This window comes from Ovis canadensis, chromosome 2, assembly GCF_042477335.2.
Source record: "Ovis canadensis isolate MfBH-ARS-UI-01 breed Bighorn chromosome 2, ARS-UI_OviCan_v2, whole genome shotgun sequence".
Lineage (NCBI taxonomy): Eukaryota > Metazoa > Chordata > Mammalia > Artiodactyla > Bovidae > Ovis > Ovis canadensis.
The window spans coordinates 217,095,262-217,116,099 of record NC_091246.1 but is presented as its reverse complement, the minus strand read 5'-3'; the positions used below and the strand labels follow the sequence as shown (position 1 = coordinate 217,116,099).

The following is a 20,838-nucleotide window of genomic DNA, read 5'->3' as shown; positions in this document are numbered from 1 at the left end:
AGGAGACAATACAGATTCTGTTTTCACAACTTGAAATGTAATTTCCATTAATATTGATTCTTTCATCAGTTGTTACCACAAAATTGGCTAAAATTAATGCTCCTCTGTCATAATAGATCAAGGTGATTTACATTTAGTTTTCTTTGTCTTTGTTTGTTTGTTTTGTTTTATTCCCTCCACTCCCCAATTATTTCATGGCATTTCAGTGCTTCAGAGAATTTAGATGAGCTCTCTTCCTCCAGTAGCTGGTTACTTAACCAGAAGCACAGTAAGAAAAGGAGAAAAGACAGGACAAGATTGAAATCTCCATCCTTGACTATCATGAGTACAGCAGCTCGAACAAGGCCACTTCAGAGTTTCCACAAACGAAAACTCTACAGATTGAGCCCAACATTTTATTGGACTCCACAGGTAAGGTTGCCTTTGGGAAAACAATTGTACATAGTTATTTAGGAGAAGTGAGATTTAATAACTTTTTTTAACATAGCAGTGTATTTTGAAATTCTCACATTTCTATTTTTTTAAATCATGTTTAAACTAATCTGAAAGAAAATTACATATCAAGTTGATTTTAAAATTTTACCGGTAAGGGTAATAAGACACAAGCAAGTTATATATTTGTTTTTTGCTTAGTAAAGAAAAAGGTAAAAATCTACAGGGCTGTAGTTATTTTGGAGGAAATGACATTGCTTTCCTTTTTAGGTTTCGTATTTGTTAAATTTGATGAGCACCCCTTTTTCATGTAAGCAGTGAAAGTTTAGATGACCATGCTTACACTTTTTACAAATAAAATATGCTTTACTAAAAGCATTCATTTCGAAAAGCATGTTTTTCATTTATTAGCAAAATATTAGGTTTACATCTTTCAGTACATATCTTAAATAAACTGTGATGGAGGGCAAAATAAGTCATCTCTAGTTATCATTAGGTATAACATGCTCTTTTTCTATATTTTAAACAATATGTCAGAGGAAAGGAATTTCTCTTTGCTTTAGTATTGTTTTTGAGTATTACTACATTAGCTATTTTTAAATATATTTCTATTAAAAAATCAAGATGCTTTGTTTCATTAGAAACAAATTTCAAATTTGGTTTTATAGGATCCTTTTATAAATAGGATTATGAATTCTGACAAATTAATTTTTATCAATAATTTGATTTTTGCCATTTTGTAGTTCAGTTACTAGTATGCTCTCTCAACTTGAAATTTTTCAAAGTTTTATTTCAGAATTTTCAGAAATTTTATATAATTAATCAATCTAATAGGAAAATATTTTATTTAAAGTTTTTATAGAAGAAATTATACTTTATTTAACAATTTTTATTAAACTTGTTATAAGCAATGAATATTTGAAATTGATTTTATAATTTCAGAGTTATAAATAGAATTGTCTAAGAGAAATATTTCACATATAAATAGGTCTTAATATTCTAACTGGAAGGAATCTATTTGAATAATTTAGAAGATTTGCTCAGTATTGCTAATGTACTATGTATGCCTTAGTAATGTAAAGATTGGCTTGGAAAAGTGAACAATTTAAAACTTTCAGTAAACACAGGAGAAACAAGTCTAATATTCTTGTTACTAATAGGCCATATAATTTATCATATTCCAGTCATAATACTAAGCATATTCAATATATTATTTTTTTTTAGTCTTCAAACATATAGTTATATGAGGCATTATTAATCCCAGCTTTAGATGCAGAAATTGAAGTTTAGGGAGATTAAGTAACTTTCCCAAGGTCATACAGCTAGTAAGAAATAGGTTGATTCAAAGCCCATGTTTTTACCAATTAATATTTACATTGGTAATGACAAAAATAACCCAGATGTTTTTTAATCAGTATTTTTATTGCAGTATAGTTGATTTACAATGTTGTGTTAATTTCTGATGTTCAGCAAAGTGATTCAGTTATACACACATATATATATATTTTCTTAATATTCTTTTCCATTATGGTTGTCATAGGATATTGAATATAGTTTTCTGTGCTCTACAAAGGACCTTGCTATATAAAAGCTTACATCAGCTAACCCGAGCTTCCCCCTCCATCCCTCCACCAAGTGTGTCCCTTTTAGCAACCACCAGTCTGTTCTCTCTGTCTGTGATGCTTTCTGTTTCATTGTCAGTTTCATTTCGTCATATTTTGGTTTCTACACGTAAGTAATATAATATGGTATCTGTCTTTCTCTTTCTGATATACTTCACTTGGTATGATTACCTCTAGTTGGATCCATGTTGCTGCAAATGGCATTATTTTGTTATTTCTTATGACTGAGTATATTCCATTATACCACATGTTCTTTATCTTTTTATCTTATCTGTTGATAGACATTCAGGTTGTTTCCATGTCTTGGCTATTGTGTACAGTGCTGCTGTGAACATAGGGGTCCATGTATCTTTTTGAACTATAGTTTTGTCTGGGTTTATGCCCAGGAGTGGGATAACTGGATCTTATGGTAATTCTATTTTTAGTTTTCTGAGGAACCTCCATACTGTTTTCCACAGTGGCTAAACCAAAATTTTTGTTTGTTTGAAATCAGTAAAGACTGTATATTTGGGGGTTGGAGAAGGAGCTTGGTTAAAGGCACTAAGAAATGCACCACAAAGGACTGATTTTGAAAGATAATCCAAATTTTGAAAGGGTTTGGGCCAAGATAAAGAAAGCACTTGAGTAATTGGAACAGAGATGGAAAAAAAGTGTGTGTGTGTGTGTGTGTGTGTATTTGCTATGTGAAAGGGTCTAGAACAATAATATCTAATAGAACTTTCTGTAATGATGGAAATTTCTATAATTATCTGTGCTGTCCAATGTTAGCTGCTAAATACATGTAACTACACATGAAGTGTGACTAGTGCAACAGGGGAACTGAATTTTTGTTTCTATTAATTTTTATTTAAATGGCCACATTTGGATAATGACTACCACATTGGATATGCCAAGTCTAAACTCAAACTCACCATGATAGCAAGAAGAACACCTGGCACTCATTCTTGTTTTCCAATACATTCCCTACTGAAAGGAGATATGGATTGTTAGAGAAATGGCTGGACTCCAGGCTTGGGAAAGAGGGGATATAAAACAGGCCTGGAACATCTTATTGTTACCAGAAGGCAGGGACATTTTTTAAAAAGTGATGATGGCATGTCAAGAAAAATAAACAAAAACCCAAGAGCTTGTTTGAATAAGCTTCACTCCCTCTGGCCAAATCTGGGGCTGTTAATCAGAAGAATTAACAAAAATGAACCCAGTGGAAAACAATAGGAAGCCATGAATCTATTCTGATGAGAAAGAGGGAGAGAGAGAGGATGGGAGGGAGAGGAAGGGAAAAGAGAAACTTTTTACACAGAGTAGGATTCGTATTAATGTAGAGTGAGCAGTGAAATAAGACAATCATTGTAGTACTCACAGTAAAAATTGGTTGGGTAAGAATCAACAGTACATGAAAAGTCTGGGGACAGGATTCAGGTGAAGTGTGATCAGGAGTAAGATTAATATTATCTTAACTATACGGTAGAGAACCATCTTGCCTGAGTGATAGAAACTAATATGGGAAGGATACAGTATCACTATGGGTCTGATACAATATCACTATTAAGTATTCTGACCAGAAATACATACGTGAATTTAGTCTTAAGGAAACATCAGACAAAGCCAAAATCAGAAACATGCTATTAAGAAACAAAAACTGGCCTGTATTCTTAAAAAAATCAGTGGCATAAAAGCCAAGAAAAGCTGAGGAAATGTTTCAGATTGAAAGAGAGACTTAAGGTCTTTGACAACTGAATGAATATATGATTCAGGTCACAGTTCTTTTGGAGGGAAAAGATTATTGGGACAGTTGAGAAAACTGAACTATTGATGGTAGGTTATCTTAAAATATTGTATTGTTGTTGAATTTCCTGAGTGTGCTACTTTACAGTTACGTCAGAAAATATCTTTATTCTAAGAAATACACATAAAAAGTGTATAGGGATAAAATGACTAAGGCATCCATATTATGTAATAAATTAACTCCTATACATCTGGCATTGTGCTAGCTATGTAACATCCTTGGCAGAATTTAGAAAATAATTATTTAAATGATTTTCTATAGTGTTTAATCTAATAGGGTATTGGTTGAGAAAAGCTTATACAAAGGGCAATGGAGAGAGGTGGGTACCAGTAGCATACCGCTACCAGTAACATATAGTACATAGATGGCTGATCAATATTCTCATTGCAACAAATACATGTAAAAGTTATTTTAAAAATCATCATACTATTCAATACATTAGGGCAACTTCTGGTTTCAGGTCCAACATGTAAAGAGCTTGAAAGTTGTTGCTCCTGTCCTTACAGCAAGAAGGTAAACAAACTGAAAATTGGTGCCTTTTCATGAACCCATCAGAGAATTGAGGTTGCAGGGCAAACTGCCACCCTGAAGTATGGAGAGACAGGCAAACCAGAGTCACAGCCAAGATCTGGAGGAAAAACCACAGCAGTCACAAACTAACCAGTTGTTTAGTCGCTCAGTTGTGTCTGATTCTTTGCAGCCCCATGGATTGTAGTCTGCCAGGCTTCTCTGTCCATGGAATTTCCCAGGCAAGAATACTGGAGTGGGTTTGCCATTTACTTCTCCTAGGGATGTTCCCAACCCAGGTACTGAACCTGTGTCTTCTACATTTGCAGGTGGATTCTTTACTACTAAACTCATTTATTGACACCCTAACCCCTAGACATAAGATGAGGTAATTAGGGTAGACCCTAACTCAGTCTGACTGGTATCCTTATAAAAAGGGAAATTTTTATACATACAGAATGAATGCCATGTGAAGATGAAGACTGAAATCAGAATCAATTCCTTGGTTCTTTTATAGACCAAGAAACACCAAAGATGGGCAGCAAAAACCAGAAGCAGGGGAGAATAGAATAGATTCTTGCTGTCTTCAAAAGAAACCAGTCTTGCTGAAACACTGATCTGACTTTTAGCCTCCAAACTATGAAACAGTAAATTTCTGTTGTTTAAACCACTCAACTGTGGTACTTTGTTATGAGAGAGCTAGCAAACTATTACAGTGACCTTATTTGGAAATAGAGTCTTTGTATATATAATTAAGTTGAAGATCTTGAGATAAGATCATTTGGGGGTTAGGATGGGTCCTAAATCATGTGACTGGTCTGCTTATAAGGGAAGGGGGAGGTTGGAGGCACAGAGATACAGAGAAGAAGCATTTGTGAGGACAGAAGCAGAGATTAGAGCTAGGGATTAGGGAACATCAGGAGCCACCAAAAGCTGATAGATGCAAGGAACAGTTCTCTCCTAGAGCCTTCAAAGGAAGCTCAGCCCTGATAAAACCTCAGTTTTGGACTTTAGGCCTCCAGGACTGTGAGAAAATTAATTTCTGTGATTTTAAGCCACCTAATTTATGGCAGTTTGTTATGACAGTCCTAGGAAACTGATACATAGTTTGGTTCCTAGAAGGATACTGCTTTAATAGATATGTAAAACTGTGGATGTGACTTTGGGATTGGGTATTTGGATCCAGGTTGGAAGAATTTTGAGGTATGTGATAATCAAGTCTAGATTCTGATGAAAACTCAGAAGGAAGTGAAGAGGATAGAAGACAAAGGTGCTGTCATCTTAGAGAATAGATGTATTGTCATGAACAGAATGTTACTAGAAAGAAATATGAATGTTAAAGGTGATTCTGGAAAGATTTCAAGAGATGTTACTAGAAACTGGAAGGAAAGTGATCCTTGTTATAAAATGGTAGAAAAGTTGGTTGAGTAATACTCTACTGCTGAATGGAAATCAGAACTTGTAAGCATTGAATTCTTGGATATTTAGCTAAACAAATTATCAAGCAAAGTGTGGAATTTGCAGTCTGATTTCTACTTATTGTTTATAGATAAAATATCAGAGGATATGAGATTCCCAGGTGGCGCTAGTGGTAAAGAACCTGCCTGCCAGTGCAGGAGATGTAAGAGATGCTGGTTCAATCCCTCCATCAGAAAGATCCCCTGGAGGAGGGCAACCTGGTCCAGTATTCTTGCCTGGAGAATTCCATGGACAGAGGAGCCTGGAGGGCTGCAGTCCATAGGGTCTCAAAGAGTCAGCCATGGCTGAAGTTGACTTAGCATGCATGTGTTGGAGGATATAGATAAATTGAGGAAGAAACTGTTAAGCAAAAAGGAACCAGAATTTGATAATTTGGGAAATTCTCATGCTTCTGTAAAAAATTATATAGCATGCTCTGGAAAGAATCTAAGGATGTGGCTGGACAATTTTTTGCTAGAGAGATTATGCATATGACCCTGGGATCCAATTTAGCTGAAGCCAGGAAATAGAGAAATCTGAGAAATCTTGAGAAATCTGTATGCAGGTTTAGAACTGGACATGGAACAGTTAGAACTGGACATGGAACAACAGACTGGTTCCAAATCAGGAAAGGAGTACGTCAAGGCTGTATATTGTCACCCTGCTTATTTAACTTATTTGCAGAGTACATCATGAGAAACGCTGGGCTGGAAGAAGCACAAGCTGGAATCAAGATTTCTGGGAGAAATATCAATAACCTCAGATACGCAGATGACACCACCCTTATGGCAGAAAGCAAAGAACTAGAGAACCTCTTGATGAAAGTGAAAGAGGAGAGTGAAAAAGTTGGCTTAAAGCTCAACATTCACAAAACTAAGATGATGGCATCCAGTCCCATCACTTCTTGGCAAATAGATAGGGAAACAATGGAAACCGTGACTGATCTTATTTTCTTGGGCTCCAAAATCACTGCAGATGGTGATTGCAGCCATGAAATTAAAAGACACTTGCTCCTTGGAAGAAAAGTTATGACCAACCTAGACAGCATATTAAAAAGCAGAGACATGACTTTGCCAACAAAGGTCTGTCTAGTCAAGACTATGGTTTTTCCAGTGGTCATGTCCGTGGATGTGAGAGTTGGACTATAAAGAAAGATGAGCTCTGAAGAATTGATGCTTTTGCACTGTGGTGTTGGAGAAGACCCTTGAGAGTCCCTTGGACTACAAGAGATCCAACCAGTCCATCCTAAAGGAAGTCAGTCCTGAATATTCATTAGAAGGACTGATCCTAAAGCTGAAAGTCCAGTACTTTGGCCACCTGATGCAAAGAACTGACTCATTTGAAAAGACCCTGATGCTGGGAAAGATTGAAGGTGGGAGAAGGGGATGACAGAGGATGAGATGGTTGGATGGCATCACTGACCCGATGGACCTAAGTTTAAGTAAACTCTGGGAGTTGATGATGGACAGGGAGGTCTGGTGTGCTGAAGCCCATGGAGTCACAAAAATTGGACACAACTAAACAACTGAACTGAACTCAGGAAATAGAGATGGCATTATTCAGATAAGATCTAGGGAAAACCCTCTTGTCTAATGACAGGGGTCATCTTGACATATAGGGGAGACCCACTAGGTTTTTGAGAATTTTATATTAATAGAAATTACTGGCTTAGATTGAAAGGGTCAGAAACTGCACAAAACAAAAGTTTTTAGACCCTCAAAATTTTACAGTCAGGCAATGCATGACAGAGCTACTGAGTAACAAACATGTACTAACCTTCTGAAAATAAGAAGGTAAATCATAGACCTAAATGTGAAAGGAGAACAATAAAACTAGAAGAAAACAATATCTTCATGTGTTTGGGGATAGTCAACTTATTAAACAGGTTATAAACAATACTAATCATAAAAGGAAAATTGTTAATTTGGACTTTGTTAAAATTATGAACCTATTTCCATTAAAGACAGCATCAAAAAGATCAATAAAGTATACACTGAGTTAAGACACTTGCTATATGTTTATATTTGTATGTCGCTCTCTCTATATATATCCAACAAAGATGTTGTATCCTGAATATATTAATAATTGTGAAAGTGAAGGTGTTAGTTGCTTAGTCGTATCTGACTCTTTGTGACCCCATAGACTGTAGCCCGCCAGACTCCTCAGTCCATGGGATTCTCCAGGCAAGAATACTGGAGATGCTGCCATGCCCTTCTCCAGTAGATCTTCCTGACCCAGGGATTGAACCCAGGTCTCCAGCATTGCAGGCTGATTCTTTACTGTTTGAGCCACAAGGGAAGTCATTAATAATTAAATTTATTCCTAAAAAGTAAGAAAATAGCAATCCAATTTAAAATAGGCATAACCCAGAGTTGTAAACTTTAAAATGGTTAAAATAGTAAACTTTTATGTGTATTTTACCACAGTAAAAACTTCTTTTAAATAAAAAAACAGAAGTTTGAAGAGATCTTTCATAGAGGAGGGATATCCAAATGGACAAGTATATAAAAATGTTTAAAATTATTACTCATCAAGGGAATGCAGTTAAAACCACAGTGAAATACACTGCGTACATCTATCCTTATAATTCAGCAGTTCTGCTCTTAGGAACTTTCCCGGGAGAAATGAATACATTTATACACAAAAAGACACATATAAGAATTATTGTAATAGCTTCCCAACAAGTAGTGCTAGCGGTAAAGAACCCGCCTACCAGTGAAGGAGACATAAGAGACACAAGTTTGATCCCTGGGTTGGGAAGATCCCCTGGAGAAGGAAATGGCAACCCACTGCAGTATTCTTGCCTGGAAAATCCCGTGGACAGAGAAGCATGTTGGGCTACAGTCCATAGGGTTGCAAAGACTTGGACACAACTGAAGCAACTTAGCACACATTGTAATAGCTTTATTTATTAAAGTCTGAAACTAAAGCAATCTAAATATCTATCGGCAGAATTGTGGCATATCAGTAAAAAGGATAGACTACTGTTCAATAGTGTAGATGTGTTTCCCAGAATTATGTTGGCTGAAAGAAAAGAGTACATACTACATATTAAACATGGATAAAAGGTAGCAATGATAGAAGTTACAATTGTGGTTATTTCAGTACAAGTGGTAGGAGTTGACCAGGAAAGGGTACAGCCAAGATTTCTGGGTTGTTGGAACTGCTGTGTATCTCGGTTATGGTGGTGGTGGATGCTACATGTATATATATGCAAAGATTGATCATGATATGTATCTTCTTCACTATAGAAGTATATATGGGCTCATGCTACACAGAGTTAGCCCATCCTTATTTTGCTCATCTCTTTTTACATAATAAACCATCCCCAAATTTAGTGGTTTAAAAACGATTTATTCCCTCATGATTCTGTAAATTACCTCAGTGGTTCTTCTTTCAGTCTTGCCAAAGGGGTCTCATACAGTTACAGTAAGATGGCAGCTGGAGCTGGAGTCATCTAGGGTTTTGAATGGGCTAGAATACTTGGGTTTCATTCTCTCTTTATGTAATTTCAGAGCTTTCCTATGGAGCTTCTCCACCAGATTTTTCTTGAGCACAGTAGTTTTACCTGGTGATCCAGATTCTCCAAACTGCAAATATGAAAGCTGTCGGTGCTTTATAAGACTTGGTGTGGAATTAGTGTGGTTTTATTGGTTAAAGGGAATCCGTGTAGGATTTATTGTGGGAGAAACTATTCCAGGGCAAGAATATTAGGAGCCATCCGTAGGGACTACCATTGACCATCTCTGATTCCCAATTACTGACATCTCTCTCATATGTAAAAATGACCTAATGTTTTCCCCTCAATTCAGTTCAGTTCAGTTGTACAGTCTTGTCCAACTCTGTGACTCCATGGACTGCAGCTCGCCAGGCCTCCCTGTCTATCACCAACTCCCGGAGTTTACTCAAACTCATGTCCATCAAGTCAGTAATGCCATCCAACCATCTCATCCTCTGTCGTCCCCTTCTCCTCCCACCTTCAATCTTTCCCAGCATCAGGGTCTTTTCAAATGAGTCAGTTCTTCCCATCAGGTGGCCAAAGTATTGGAGTTTCATCCCCAATACTTCTTTTCCCCTGAAGACCTTTAATTTCTCATCTCATTACCCCATTAGGTTCAGGCTTAAAATCTTAAAATCATCTTAAATCACGTCCAGGTACCTGCACTGAGACTCTTTATGTGTGGCTCCCAAGTGTAGTTCTTTAGGTTTAGCTCCTCATGTGTGGTTTCTCTGGATGGAAAGATTTGTGAACTAATGTTATTAGTTATTTGATTTATACCCAACATATAATAGTGAGACAGGGATCAGTTCAGTTCAGTTCAGTCGCTCATTCGTGTCCGACTCTTTGTGACCCCATGAATCGCAGCACGCCAGGCCTCCCTGTTCATCACCGTCTTCCCGGAGTTCACTCAGACTCACGGCCATCGAGTCCATGATGCCATCTAGCCATCTCATCCTCTGTCATCCCCTTCTCCTCCTGCCCCAATCCCTCCCAGCATCAGACTCTTTCCAATGAGTCAACTCTTTGCCTGAGGTGGCCAAAGTACTGGAGTTTCAGTGTCAGCATCATTCCTTCCAAAGAAATCCCAGGGTTGATCTCCTTCAGAATGGACTGGTTGGATCTCCTTGCAGTCCAAGGGACTCTCAAGAGTCTTCTCCAACACCACAGTTCAAAAGCATCAATTTTTTGGCACTCAGCCTTCTTCACAGTCCAACTCTCACATCCATACATGACCACAGGAAAAACCATAGCCTTGACTAGATGGACCTTAGTCGGCAAAGTAATGTCTCTGCTTTTAAATATTCTATCTAGGTTGGTCATAACTTTTCTTCCAAGGGGTAAGCGTCTTTTAATTTAATGGCTGCAGTCACCATCTGCAGTGATTTTGGAGCCCCTAAAAATAGAGTCTGACACTGTTTCCACTGTTTCCCCATCTATTTCCCATGAAGTGATGGGACCGGATGCCATGATCTTCGTTTTCTGAATGTTGAGCTTTAAGCCAACTTTTTCACTCTCCTCTTTCACTTTCATCAAGAGGCTTTTTAGTTCCTCTTCACTTTCTGCCATAAGGGTGGTGTCATCTGCATATCTGAGGTTATTGATAATTCTCCCAGCAATCCTGATTCCAGCTGGTGTTTCTTCCAGTCCAGCGTTTCTCATGATGTACTCTGCATATAAGTTAAATAAGCAGGATGACAATATACAGCCTTGATGTACTCCTTTTCCTATTTGGAACCAGTCTGTTGTTCCATGTCCAGTTGTAACTGTTGCTTCCTGACCTGCATACAGATTTCTCAAAAGGCAGGTCAGGTGGTCTGGTATTCCCATCTCTTTCAGAATTTTCCACAGTTTATTGTGATCCACACAGTCAAAGGCTTTGGCATAGTCAATAAAGCAGAAATAGATGTTTTTCTGGAACTCTCTTGCTTTTTCCATGATCCAGCGGATGTTGGCAATTTGATCTCTGGTTCCTCTGCCTTTTCTAAAACCAGCTTGAACATCAGGGAGTTCACAGTTTACGTATTGCTGAAGCCTGGCTTGGAGAATTTTGAGCATTACTTTACTAGCATGTGAGATGAGTGCAATTGTGCGGTAGTTTGAGCATTCTTTGGCATTGCCTTTCTTTGGCATTGGAATGAAAACTAACCTTTTTCAGTCCTGTGGCCACTGCTGAGTTTTCCAAATTTTCTGGCATATTGAGTGCAGCACTTTGACAGCATCATCTTCCAGGATTTGAAACAGCTCAACTGGAATTCCATCACCTCCACTAGCTTTGTTCATAGTGATGCTTTCTAAGGCCCATTTGACTTCACATTCCAAGATGTCTGGCTCTAGATGAGTGATCACACCATCGTGATTATCTGGGTTGTGAAGATCTTTTTTGTACAGTTTGTCTGTGTATTCTTGCCACCGCTTATTAATATTTTCTGCTTCTGTTAGGTCCATACCATTTCTGTCCTTTATCAAGCCCATCTTTGCATAAAATATTCCCTTGGTATCTCTAATTTTCTTGAAGAGATCTCTAGTCTTTCCCATTCTATTGTTTCTCTCTATTTCTTTGCATTGATCGATGAAGAAGGCTTTCTAATCTCTTCTTGCTATTCTTTGGAACTCTGCATTCCGATGCTTATATCTTTTCTTTTCTCCTTTGCTTTTCACCTCTCTTCTTTTCACAGCTATTTGTAAGGCCTCCCCAGACAGCCATTTTGCTTTTTTGCATTTCTTTTCCATGGCGATGGTCTTGATCCCTATCTCCTGTACAATGGCATGAACCTCCGTCCATAGTTCATCAGGCACTCTGTCTATCAGATCTAGGCCCTTAAATCTATTTCTCACTTCCAATGTATAGTCATAAGGGATTTGATTTAGGTCACACCTGAATGGTCTAGCAGTTTTCCCTACTTTCTTCAATTTCAGTCTGCATTTGGCAATAAGGAGTTCATGATCTGAGCCACAGTCAGCTCCTGGTCTTGTCCTTGTTGACTGTATAGAGCTTCTCCATCTTTGGCTGCCAAGAATATAGTCAGTCTGATTTCGGTGTTGACCATCTGGTGATGTCCATGTGTAGAGTCTTCTCCTGTGTTGTTGGAAGAGGGTGTTTGCTATGACCAATGTGTTCTCTTGGCAAAACTCTATTAGCCTTTGCCCTGCTTCATTCCATATTCCAAGGCCAAATTTGCCTGTTACCTCAGGTGTTTCTTGACTTCCTACTTTTGCATTCCAGTCCCCTGTAATGAAGAGGACATCTTTTTTGGGTGTCAGTTCTAAAAGGTCTTGTACGTCTTCATAAAACCGTTCAACTTCAGTTTCTTCAGCATTACTGGTTGGGGCATAGACTTGGATAACTGTGATATTGAATGGTTCGCCTTGGAGACGAACAGAGATCATTCTGTCGTTTTTGAGATTGCATCCAAGTACTGCATTTCAGACTCTTTTTGTTGACCACGAAGGGTACTCCATTTCTTCTGAGAGATTCCTGCCCGCAGTAGTAGATATAATGGTCAACTGAGTTAAATTCACCCATTCCAGTCCATTGTAGTTCGCTGATTCCTAGAATGTCGACATTCACCCTTGCCGTCTCTTGTTTGACCACTTCCAATTTGCCTTGATTCATGGACCTGACATTCCAGGTTCCTATGCAATATTGCTCTTTACAGCATCGGATCTTGCTTCTATTACCAGTCACATCCACAACTGGGTGTGGTCCACTGGAGAAGGGAATGGCAAGCCACTTCAGTATTCTTGCCTTGAGAACCCCATGAACAGTATGAAAAGGCAAAATGATAGGATACCAAAAGAGGAATTCCCCAGGTCATTAGGTACCCAATATGCTACTGGAGACAGGGATATTCAGAAGAAATACTGCTCAGACAGGGGGGAATGGAAGAATATAGCAGTTCTGAAATACAGTTACTGCATGTTGCAGTTTTGTTAATGTGGGCCTGTTCCTCTGGAAATGGTTCATTGTTAGCTGTTAGTTTTGCCCTAGCAACTCCTGGCTACATCCTTGAGTAACCTTTTCTTTTCCATAAAAAGAAGCACCTTTTAAAATATGTAGTGGTTTTCTCAGCATGCTTCCTCTCTGTAAAAGACTGAGGCCCAGAGGTCTTGTCATTTTGAGCTGCTTCTGTCCTAGTACAAGTTCAAGTCTAAAACTTTGTGGTATTCCTAGGTATCACATTAAAATAAACTCCATTATAGAAAAATCATATCTGTATACCTCTTCAACACACGCCCTTATTGGGTTTTGCACTTTGTGAGGCTGCTGTGGGATAATACCCTGAAGATGCTTAATGGCATTTTTTTGTGTAGCACAAGGCACACCTTTAAGATTCTTAAGAGCCCTCTTGTCTACATGCGAGGATCTGTAAACATGTCTCAAACCTTTCTAAGGTCTTGGTTTTCCAGTCTCATCTCTGAGATCCTGACCTTGAAGCCACAGTTTTACTGGGAGCGCTCTGGATTTGATCTTTGTACTGATGTCATTTCTTACTGTGTGAAACTTTTGCTGTCTGGAGTGGCTGTAAATGAGAAAGTCTTATTTTTGAACCCATCAAGTCTTAGTTCTGTATTTTCTTTAAATTTTGCTTAAAAACTTAGCTCCTTTTCTACCTAAGCTCATTGCTCCATCCACACTTAATGATAGGCAGTTAAGTGAACAATTGGCACTTAACTTAAATATTCTGCCTAGAAACCTCCTTAGCCAGATCTATGAATTCATTACATACCTTTTTATCCTCCACGTTTTTATAGGCAATTGTTACACTACTTGTTCTGTCAGAGCAACAAGATAAAAGAAATAGAGGTAAAAGGATTGGGATAATTATTTAGAATCATCATTTGTAGAGGTTATGATCGCTTTGCTGGGCAAAATTCATAAAAAGCATAATTTAGTATGCATTTTTACTTGATTTTGTCCCTTTTGCAATACTAATCTCTAATAAGAATGTCAAATAATAATAGCTAATAGTTATTAAGCAATTATTATGTGACAGACACTATTTCAACTTATGAATACCTTATACATAATTATTCTTTCATGCCAGATTTTATATGAGAAAACTGAGGGGAAAAAAAAGAATTGGAAGATATAAAAATAAGTGAAAAAATATAATGGTTAGAGGAGATGATTCAGCATATGTGTTCACAGAGGGAAACACCTAGCATAGTTAGCTTCTGCAACCACTTTTGTCCTGGAGCTTTGACAGAAATTTTCAAATTTGGTGCAGTTGCTAGTAGATGATGGTATGAGGGATGCTGTTGGGCTCTTTTTTGAGATCTGAAACACATGGCCAGTTTTCACTTCAGAACATTTTGACCAATGTTTTCCTCAACAGTTCAGTTCAGTTCAGTCGCTCAGTTGTGTCCGACTCTTTGTGACCCCATGAACTGCAGCACTCCAGGCTTCCCTGTCCATCACTAACTCCCAGAGTTCACCCAGACTCATGTCCATTGAGTTGGTGATGCCATCCAGCCATCTCATCCTCTGTTGTCCCCTTCTCCTCCTGCCCCCAATCCCTCTCAAAATCAGGGTCTTTCCAGTGAGTCAGCTCTTCACATGAGGTGGTCAAAGTATTGGAGTTTCAGCTTTAGCATCATTCCTTCCAAAGAACACCCAGGACTGATCTCCTTTAGGGTGGAAAGGTTAGATCTCTGTGCAGTCCAAGGGACTCACAAGAGTCTTCTCCAACACCACAGTTCAAAAGCATCAATTCTTCGGCCCTCAGCTTTCTCCACTGTCCAACTCTCATATCAATACATGACCACTGGAAAAATCATAGCCTTGACTAGACGGACATTTGTTGGCAAAGTAATCTCTCTGCTTTTTAATATGCTATCTAGGTTGTTCATAATTTTCCTTCTAAGGAGTAGGTGTCTTTTAATTTCATGGCTGCAATCACCATCTGCCATGATTTTGGAGCCCCCCCAAAAATAAAGTCTGACATTGTTTCCACTGTTTCCCCATCTATTTCCCATGAAGTGATGGGACCGGATGCCATAATCTTCGTTTTCTGAATGTTGAGCTTTAAGCCAACTTTTTCACTCTCCACTTTCACTTTCATTGGGGCTTTTTAGTTCCTCTTCTACTTTTTGCCACAAGGGTGGTGTCATCTGCGTATCTGAGGTTATTGATATTTCTCCCGGCAATCTTGGTTCCAGCTTGTGCTTCTTCCAGCCCAGTATTTCTCATGATGTACCCTGCATAGCAGTTAAATAAGCAGGGTGACAATATACAGCCTTAGCGTACTCCTTTTTCTGTTTGGAACCAGTCTGTTGTTCCATGTCCAGTTCTAACTGTTGCTTCCTGACCTGCATACAGGTTTCTCAAGCGGCAGGTCAGGTGGTCTGGGATTCCCATCTCTTTCAGAATTTTCCACAGTTTATTGTGATCCACACAGTCAAAGGCTTTGGCATGGTAAATAAAGCAGAAATGGATGTTTTTCTGGAACTCTCTTGCTTTTTCCATCATCCAGCGGATGTTGGCAATTTGATCTCTGGTCCCTCTGCCTTTTCTAAAACAAGCTTGAACATCTGGAAGTTCACTGTTCACGTATCGCTGAAGCCTGGCTGGAGAATTTTGAGCATTAGTCTACTAGCGTGTGAGATGAGTGCAATTGTGCGGTAGTTTAAGCATTCCTTGACATTGCCTTTCTTTGGGATTGGAATGAAAACTGACCTTTTCCAGTCCTGTGGCCACTGCTGAGTTTTCCAAATTTTCTGGCATATTGAGTGCAGCACTTTGACAGCATCATCTTCCAGGATTTGAAATAGCTCAACTGGCATTCCATCACCTCCACTAGCTTTGTTCATAGTGATGCTTTCTAAGGCCCACTTGACTTCGCATTCCAGGATGTCTGGCTTTAGGTGAGTGATCACGCCATCGTGATTATCTTGGTCGTGAAGGTCTCTTTTGTACAGTTTGTCTGTGTATTCTTGCCACCTCTTCTTAATATCTTCTGCTTCTGTTAGTCCATGCCATTTCTGTCCTTTTTTGAGCCCATGTTTGTATGCAGTGTTCCCTTGGTATCTCTAATTTTCTTGAAGAGATCTCTAGTCTTTCCCATTCTGTTCTTTTCCTCTATTTGTTTGCATTGATCGCTGAAGAAGGCTTTCTTATCTCTCCTTGCTATTCTTTGGAACTCTGCATTCAGATGCTTATATCTTTCCTTTTCTCCTTTACTTTTCGCCTCTCTTCTTTTCACAGCTATTTGTAAGGCCTCCCCAGACAGCCATTTTGCTTTTTTGCATTTCTTTTCCATGGCGATGGTCTTGATCCCTGTCTCCTGTACAATGTCATGAACCTCCGTCCATAGTTCATCAGACACTCTATCATATCTAGTCCATTAAATCTATTTCTCACTTCTACTGTATAATCATAAGGGATTTGATTTAGGTCATACCTGAATGGTCTAGCGGTTTTCCCCACTTTCTTCAATTTCAGTCTGCATTTGGCAATAAGGAGTTCATGATCTGAGCCACAGTCAGCTCCTGGTCTTGTTTTTGCTGACTATATAGAGCTTCTCCATCTTTGGCTGCCAAGAATATAGTCAGTCTGATTTCGGTGTTGACCATCTGGTGATGTCCATGTGTAGAGTCTTCTCCTGTGTTGTTGGAAGAGGGTGTTTGCTATGACCAGTGTGTTCTCTTGGCAAAACTCTATTAGCCTTTGCCCTGCTTCATTCCATATTCCAAGGCCAAATTTGCCTGTTACCTCAGGTGTTTCTTGACTTCCTACTTTTGCATTCCAGTCCCCTGTAATGAAAAGGACATCTTTTTTGGATGTTAGTTCTAAAAGGTCTTGTAGGTCTTCATAGAACTGTTCAACCTCAGCTTCTTCAGGGTTACTGGTTGGGGCATAGACTTGGATAACTGTGATATTGAATGGTTCACCTTGGAGACGAACAGAGATCATTCTGTCGTTTTTGAGATTGCATCCAAGTACTGCATTTCAGACTCTTTTGTTGACCATGAAGGCTACTCCATTTCTTCTAAGGGATTCCTGCCCACAGTAGTAGATACAATGGTCGTCTGAGTTAAATTCACCCATTCCAGTCCATTTTAATTTGCTGATCCTAGAATGTCGACGTTCACTCTTGCATATATATGGAGCATATATTATGCTTACGTTTTCCTCATAACACTGGCTAAATACTCGGGCTGCAGAGAACAGTAGGCTTAAAAAAAATAATCTGTGACAAAACCCCTTCAAAGAAAGGTGGCACTCTCAGTGTACTCTGAAGATTTTTTTCTTAAGGTCTGAAGGATTAGGGAAAAGTCTGTAAAATATAGCAAACACTTAACTGAAAATCTTGAAGGGCCAAGAATAAATTAAGTATAGAAAGTCATATGAGGGCAGCAACCCATACTTAACTGAGCACACTCCCCAAGTAAGATTAAAGGAGAGAAACCTGCAATTTATCTGCTTAGCAGTTGAGAAGGAGAATCCTCTATGGAGAAAATGACATCATTTGGAGCCTTTATGATTTTTAAAAATATAGCATCTGTCATTCAATCAAAAATTACTAGGCATCCCAAAAGATAGGACCAGATGACTAGCCTTCAAGAGAGAAAAAGACAGATTACTAAGATATAGTTAGTAATGGAGCATATATTATGCTTATCTGTTAAGAGCATGCTGTGCTGTACTTAGTCACTCAGTCGTGTCTGACTTTTTGTGACCCCATGGACTCTAGCCCTCCAGTCTCTGTCCATGGCATTCTCCAGGCATGAACACTAGAGTGGGTTGTCATGCCCTTCTCCAGAGGATCTTCCTAACCCAGGGGTCAAACCCAGGTCTCCCATATTGCAAATGGATTCTTTACCAGCTGAGTCACCAGGGAAGCCCCAAAGTGGGTAGCCTATGCCCTATTCAGGGTATCTTCCTGTCCCTGGAATTGAACCAGGGTCTCCTGCATTTCAGGTGGATTCTTTACCAGCTGAGCTACCAGGGAAGCCGTAATGGAGTATAAAGTGAAAGTGACTGAAGTGAACTCGCTCAGTCTTGTCCAACTCTTTGTGATCCCATGGATTACAGCCTAAGAGGCTCCTCTGTCCATGGGATTTTCCAGGCGAGAATACTGGAGTGGGTTGCCATTTCCTTCTCCAGGAGATCTTCCCGACCTGGGGATCAAACCCGGGTCTCCTGCACTGTGGGCAGATGCTTTACCGTCTGAGCCACCAGGGGAGTATAAGATATAGTTAACGAACCAAAAGACTTACTAAGATAAAATACTCAAACAGAAGCACAGAGATAAAAATAGAAAAAAAACATACACAAACAGAATTAGAGAACTGTGAATTAGTGAAAAAAATTAACCATATATGTTATTGGACTCTAGAAGAAAGGAAAGAAAATAGGGGGGAAGTAACATTTGAACAAATAATAGTATTTCTGAAACTAAAGCAGGACATCGACTGATGGATACAAATTCTCTGAAACTCAAAAATAACAAACACATAGAAATTATATCAAGACATAGGAGGCCTGCTAAAAAGTGAGGACACAGAAAAATATTATAAGTAGTCAGGGTAAAAAAGATACACTGCCTTCAAATGAGGTCATCAATAAGACCTAACTACTAGGTAGAAGGAGCTTCCCAGGGGGCACTAGTGGTAAAGAACCTGTCTGCCAGTGCAGGAGCTATAGGAGATGCAGGTTCCATCCCTGGGTTGGGCAGATCCCCTGGAGGAGGAAATGGCAAGCCACTCCAGTATTCTTGCCTGGAGAATCCCATGATCACAGGAGCCTGGAGGCGACGGTCCATAGGTTGCAGAGTCTGACATGACTGAAGTGACTTAGCATGCCTGCACACTGAGTAGAAATAATGGAAACCAGATGAAAAGGTGAATATTCTTAAAGTGCTGAAAGGAAAAAAAGTCAATCTGGTATTCTATATCCATAAAAATATCCTTAAAAATGATGATATACAAAAGTTTCAAGTAAGTAAAAATGGAGGGAATTTGTCGACAGCAAATGTGCACTAACAATAACGACAGCAGGAGGAGGAGCACGGTCCTGTATGGAGACAGGACTGTAGGAAGAGGTAAGGAACCACGGAGAGAATAAGCATATGGGTGACGTGAATGCTGACAGTGAGAATAATGGTGGTGTAGTGTAGTGTTTCAATATATATGGAATTGAAATGCATTACAGCAGTAACAAAGAGAAGAGTGAATGGAGTTTAAAAGTGTTCTAATGTTCCGCTGTTTTCAGGGAAGTGGTAAAAAGAATAATTTGTTTTATACTCTAAAAGCCATAAGTTACATATGCATTGTCATCTCTAGGAAAACCACTAAAAGAAAAGAGAAGAATGTATAAGTTTAAGTTAATTGAGGGGAAAAACATGACAAAATATTTTATCAATCCTAATAAACCAGAATCAGTGAAACATAAGAACAAACATACATATGCCAAAATTGTCATATGCAGTATAGAAAATAAATCCAGCTTCTGGTTCTTTGCAAAGAAATTGTTAAATCTCTAGCAAGATTCCTCAAGAAAAATGGAAAGTTGCTTTGACATTTATAAATTTGTTAATGTAGTAACCCACATTAAGAAAAGTTAAGTCATTTCAATAGATTCATAAAAAGTATATGATTAAGTTCAACATTAACATAGTTTTAAAAAATACTTTGGCAGAGAAGGCATACATCCTGATAAAGAGTATACAGAAAAAAAATCTGCAATCATTCTTAATCCTTGTAATTTTTAATTATGAAAAATTTTTAGAAGCATTTACTGTATAATAAGGGACAAGACAATATGTCTTTAGGCCATTTCTATTTATTATTGAACTGGTGAGCCTATCTAGCATGTTAGGAACCTTATAAATAAAAATAGTTAAAGGTTTTAGAACTGAATGAAAGAATCTAAACTGTTGTGACTCATAGATAATATGTTTGGTTAATGGAAAAACCTACCTAGGAACCAGGCTCCTCCTGACTTTTTGTTTGATCTTTTGAGCATTACCCTTACTCACAAGATTGAGGGGCAGGGGGCAGGACAGGGATCACCATCACAGGTAGAAGAATGGAGTGCTAAATTACCTTCTAAAGCGAAGTTTCTAAAGGTTGCACAGATTGACTACTCTTCATGGTGTTCTGACTAGAATTTAGTAATTTGTAGATGCAAGGACACTTGAGAAATGTGCCCAACTGAAAATCAGGAGTTTTAGAACAGGGAGGAAGACAACACAGATATTGGGAGGAAAGTAGCAGTCTTCACCACAGGCTCATGGAGGCGGGACAAGAAGAAAAGTCATCAAAGATATTGGCATTGTTTTGTTTCTAAAAGTAGTAGTGTGTATAGGTGCTTTTTAAACATTATTTTATACCTCCCTTATAAATTATGTACTCTTTTGTATATATGAAATGGTTCATTACTAAAATTAAAACATGTAGTGGATAGTTTTCAGGCTTTACTTTGCTTGAATCTTATGCAGCATATGGTATTGTTGATCACTCCCTCTAGACATTTGAATTTTTATTGGCAAGAATCTCCAGGTTTTTCTCTTATTTCTCCATCCATTCCT

General features: G+C 38.5%; 2 protein-coding genes across 9 annotated transcripts in view; one reads left to right on the top strand and one right to left on the bottom strand.

Moving 5' to 3' along the window:
- The window catches only part of KANSL1L (KAT8 regulatory NSL complex subunit 1 like), a 134,153-nt gene that overhangs the window by 88,640 nt on the left and 24,675 nt on the right, over window positions 1-20,838 (top strand). For 6 of the 8 annotated variants that reach the window (XM_069578220.1, XM_069578221.1, XM_069578222.1 and 3 more), the window contains exon 6: window positions 207-411. In XM_069578220.1, coding sequence (XP_069434321.1) covers window positions 207-411 — 205 coding nt within the window. The remainder of the gene's footprint in view (window positions 1-206; window positions 412-20,838) is intronic. The other 2 variants (XM_069578228.1, XM_069578227.1) reach the window with 1 other exon arrangement.
- Window positions 11,860-19,596, bottom strand: LOC138434170 (craniofacial development protein 2-like). Its single transcript, XM_069578229.1, has 2 exons — window positions 17,198-19,596; window positions 11,860-12,672 (listed from the first exon to the last, which is right to left on the bottom strand). The coding sequence occupies exons 1-2, from the start codon at window positions 17,217-17,219 to the stop codon at window positions 11,891-11,893; spliced, it is 804 nt and encodes a 267-aa protein (XP_069434330.1). The 5' UTR covers window positions 17,220-19,596; the 3' UTR covers window positions 11,860-11,890.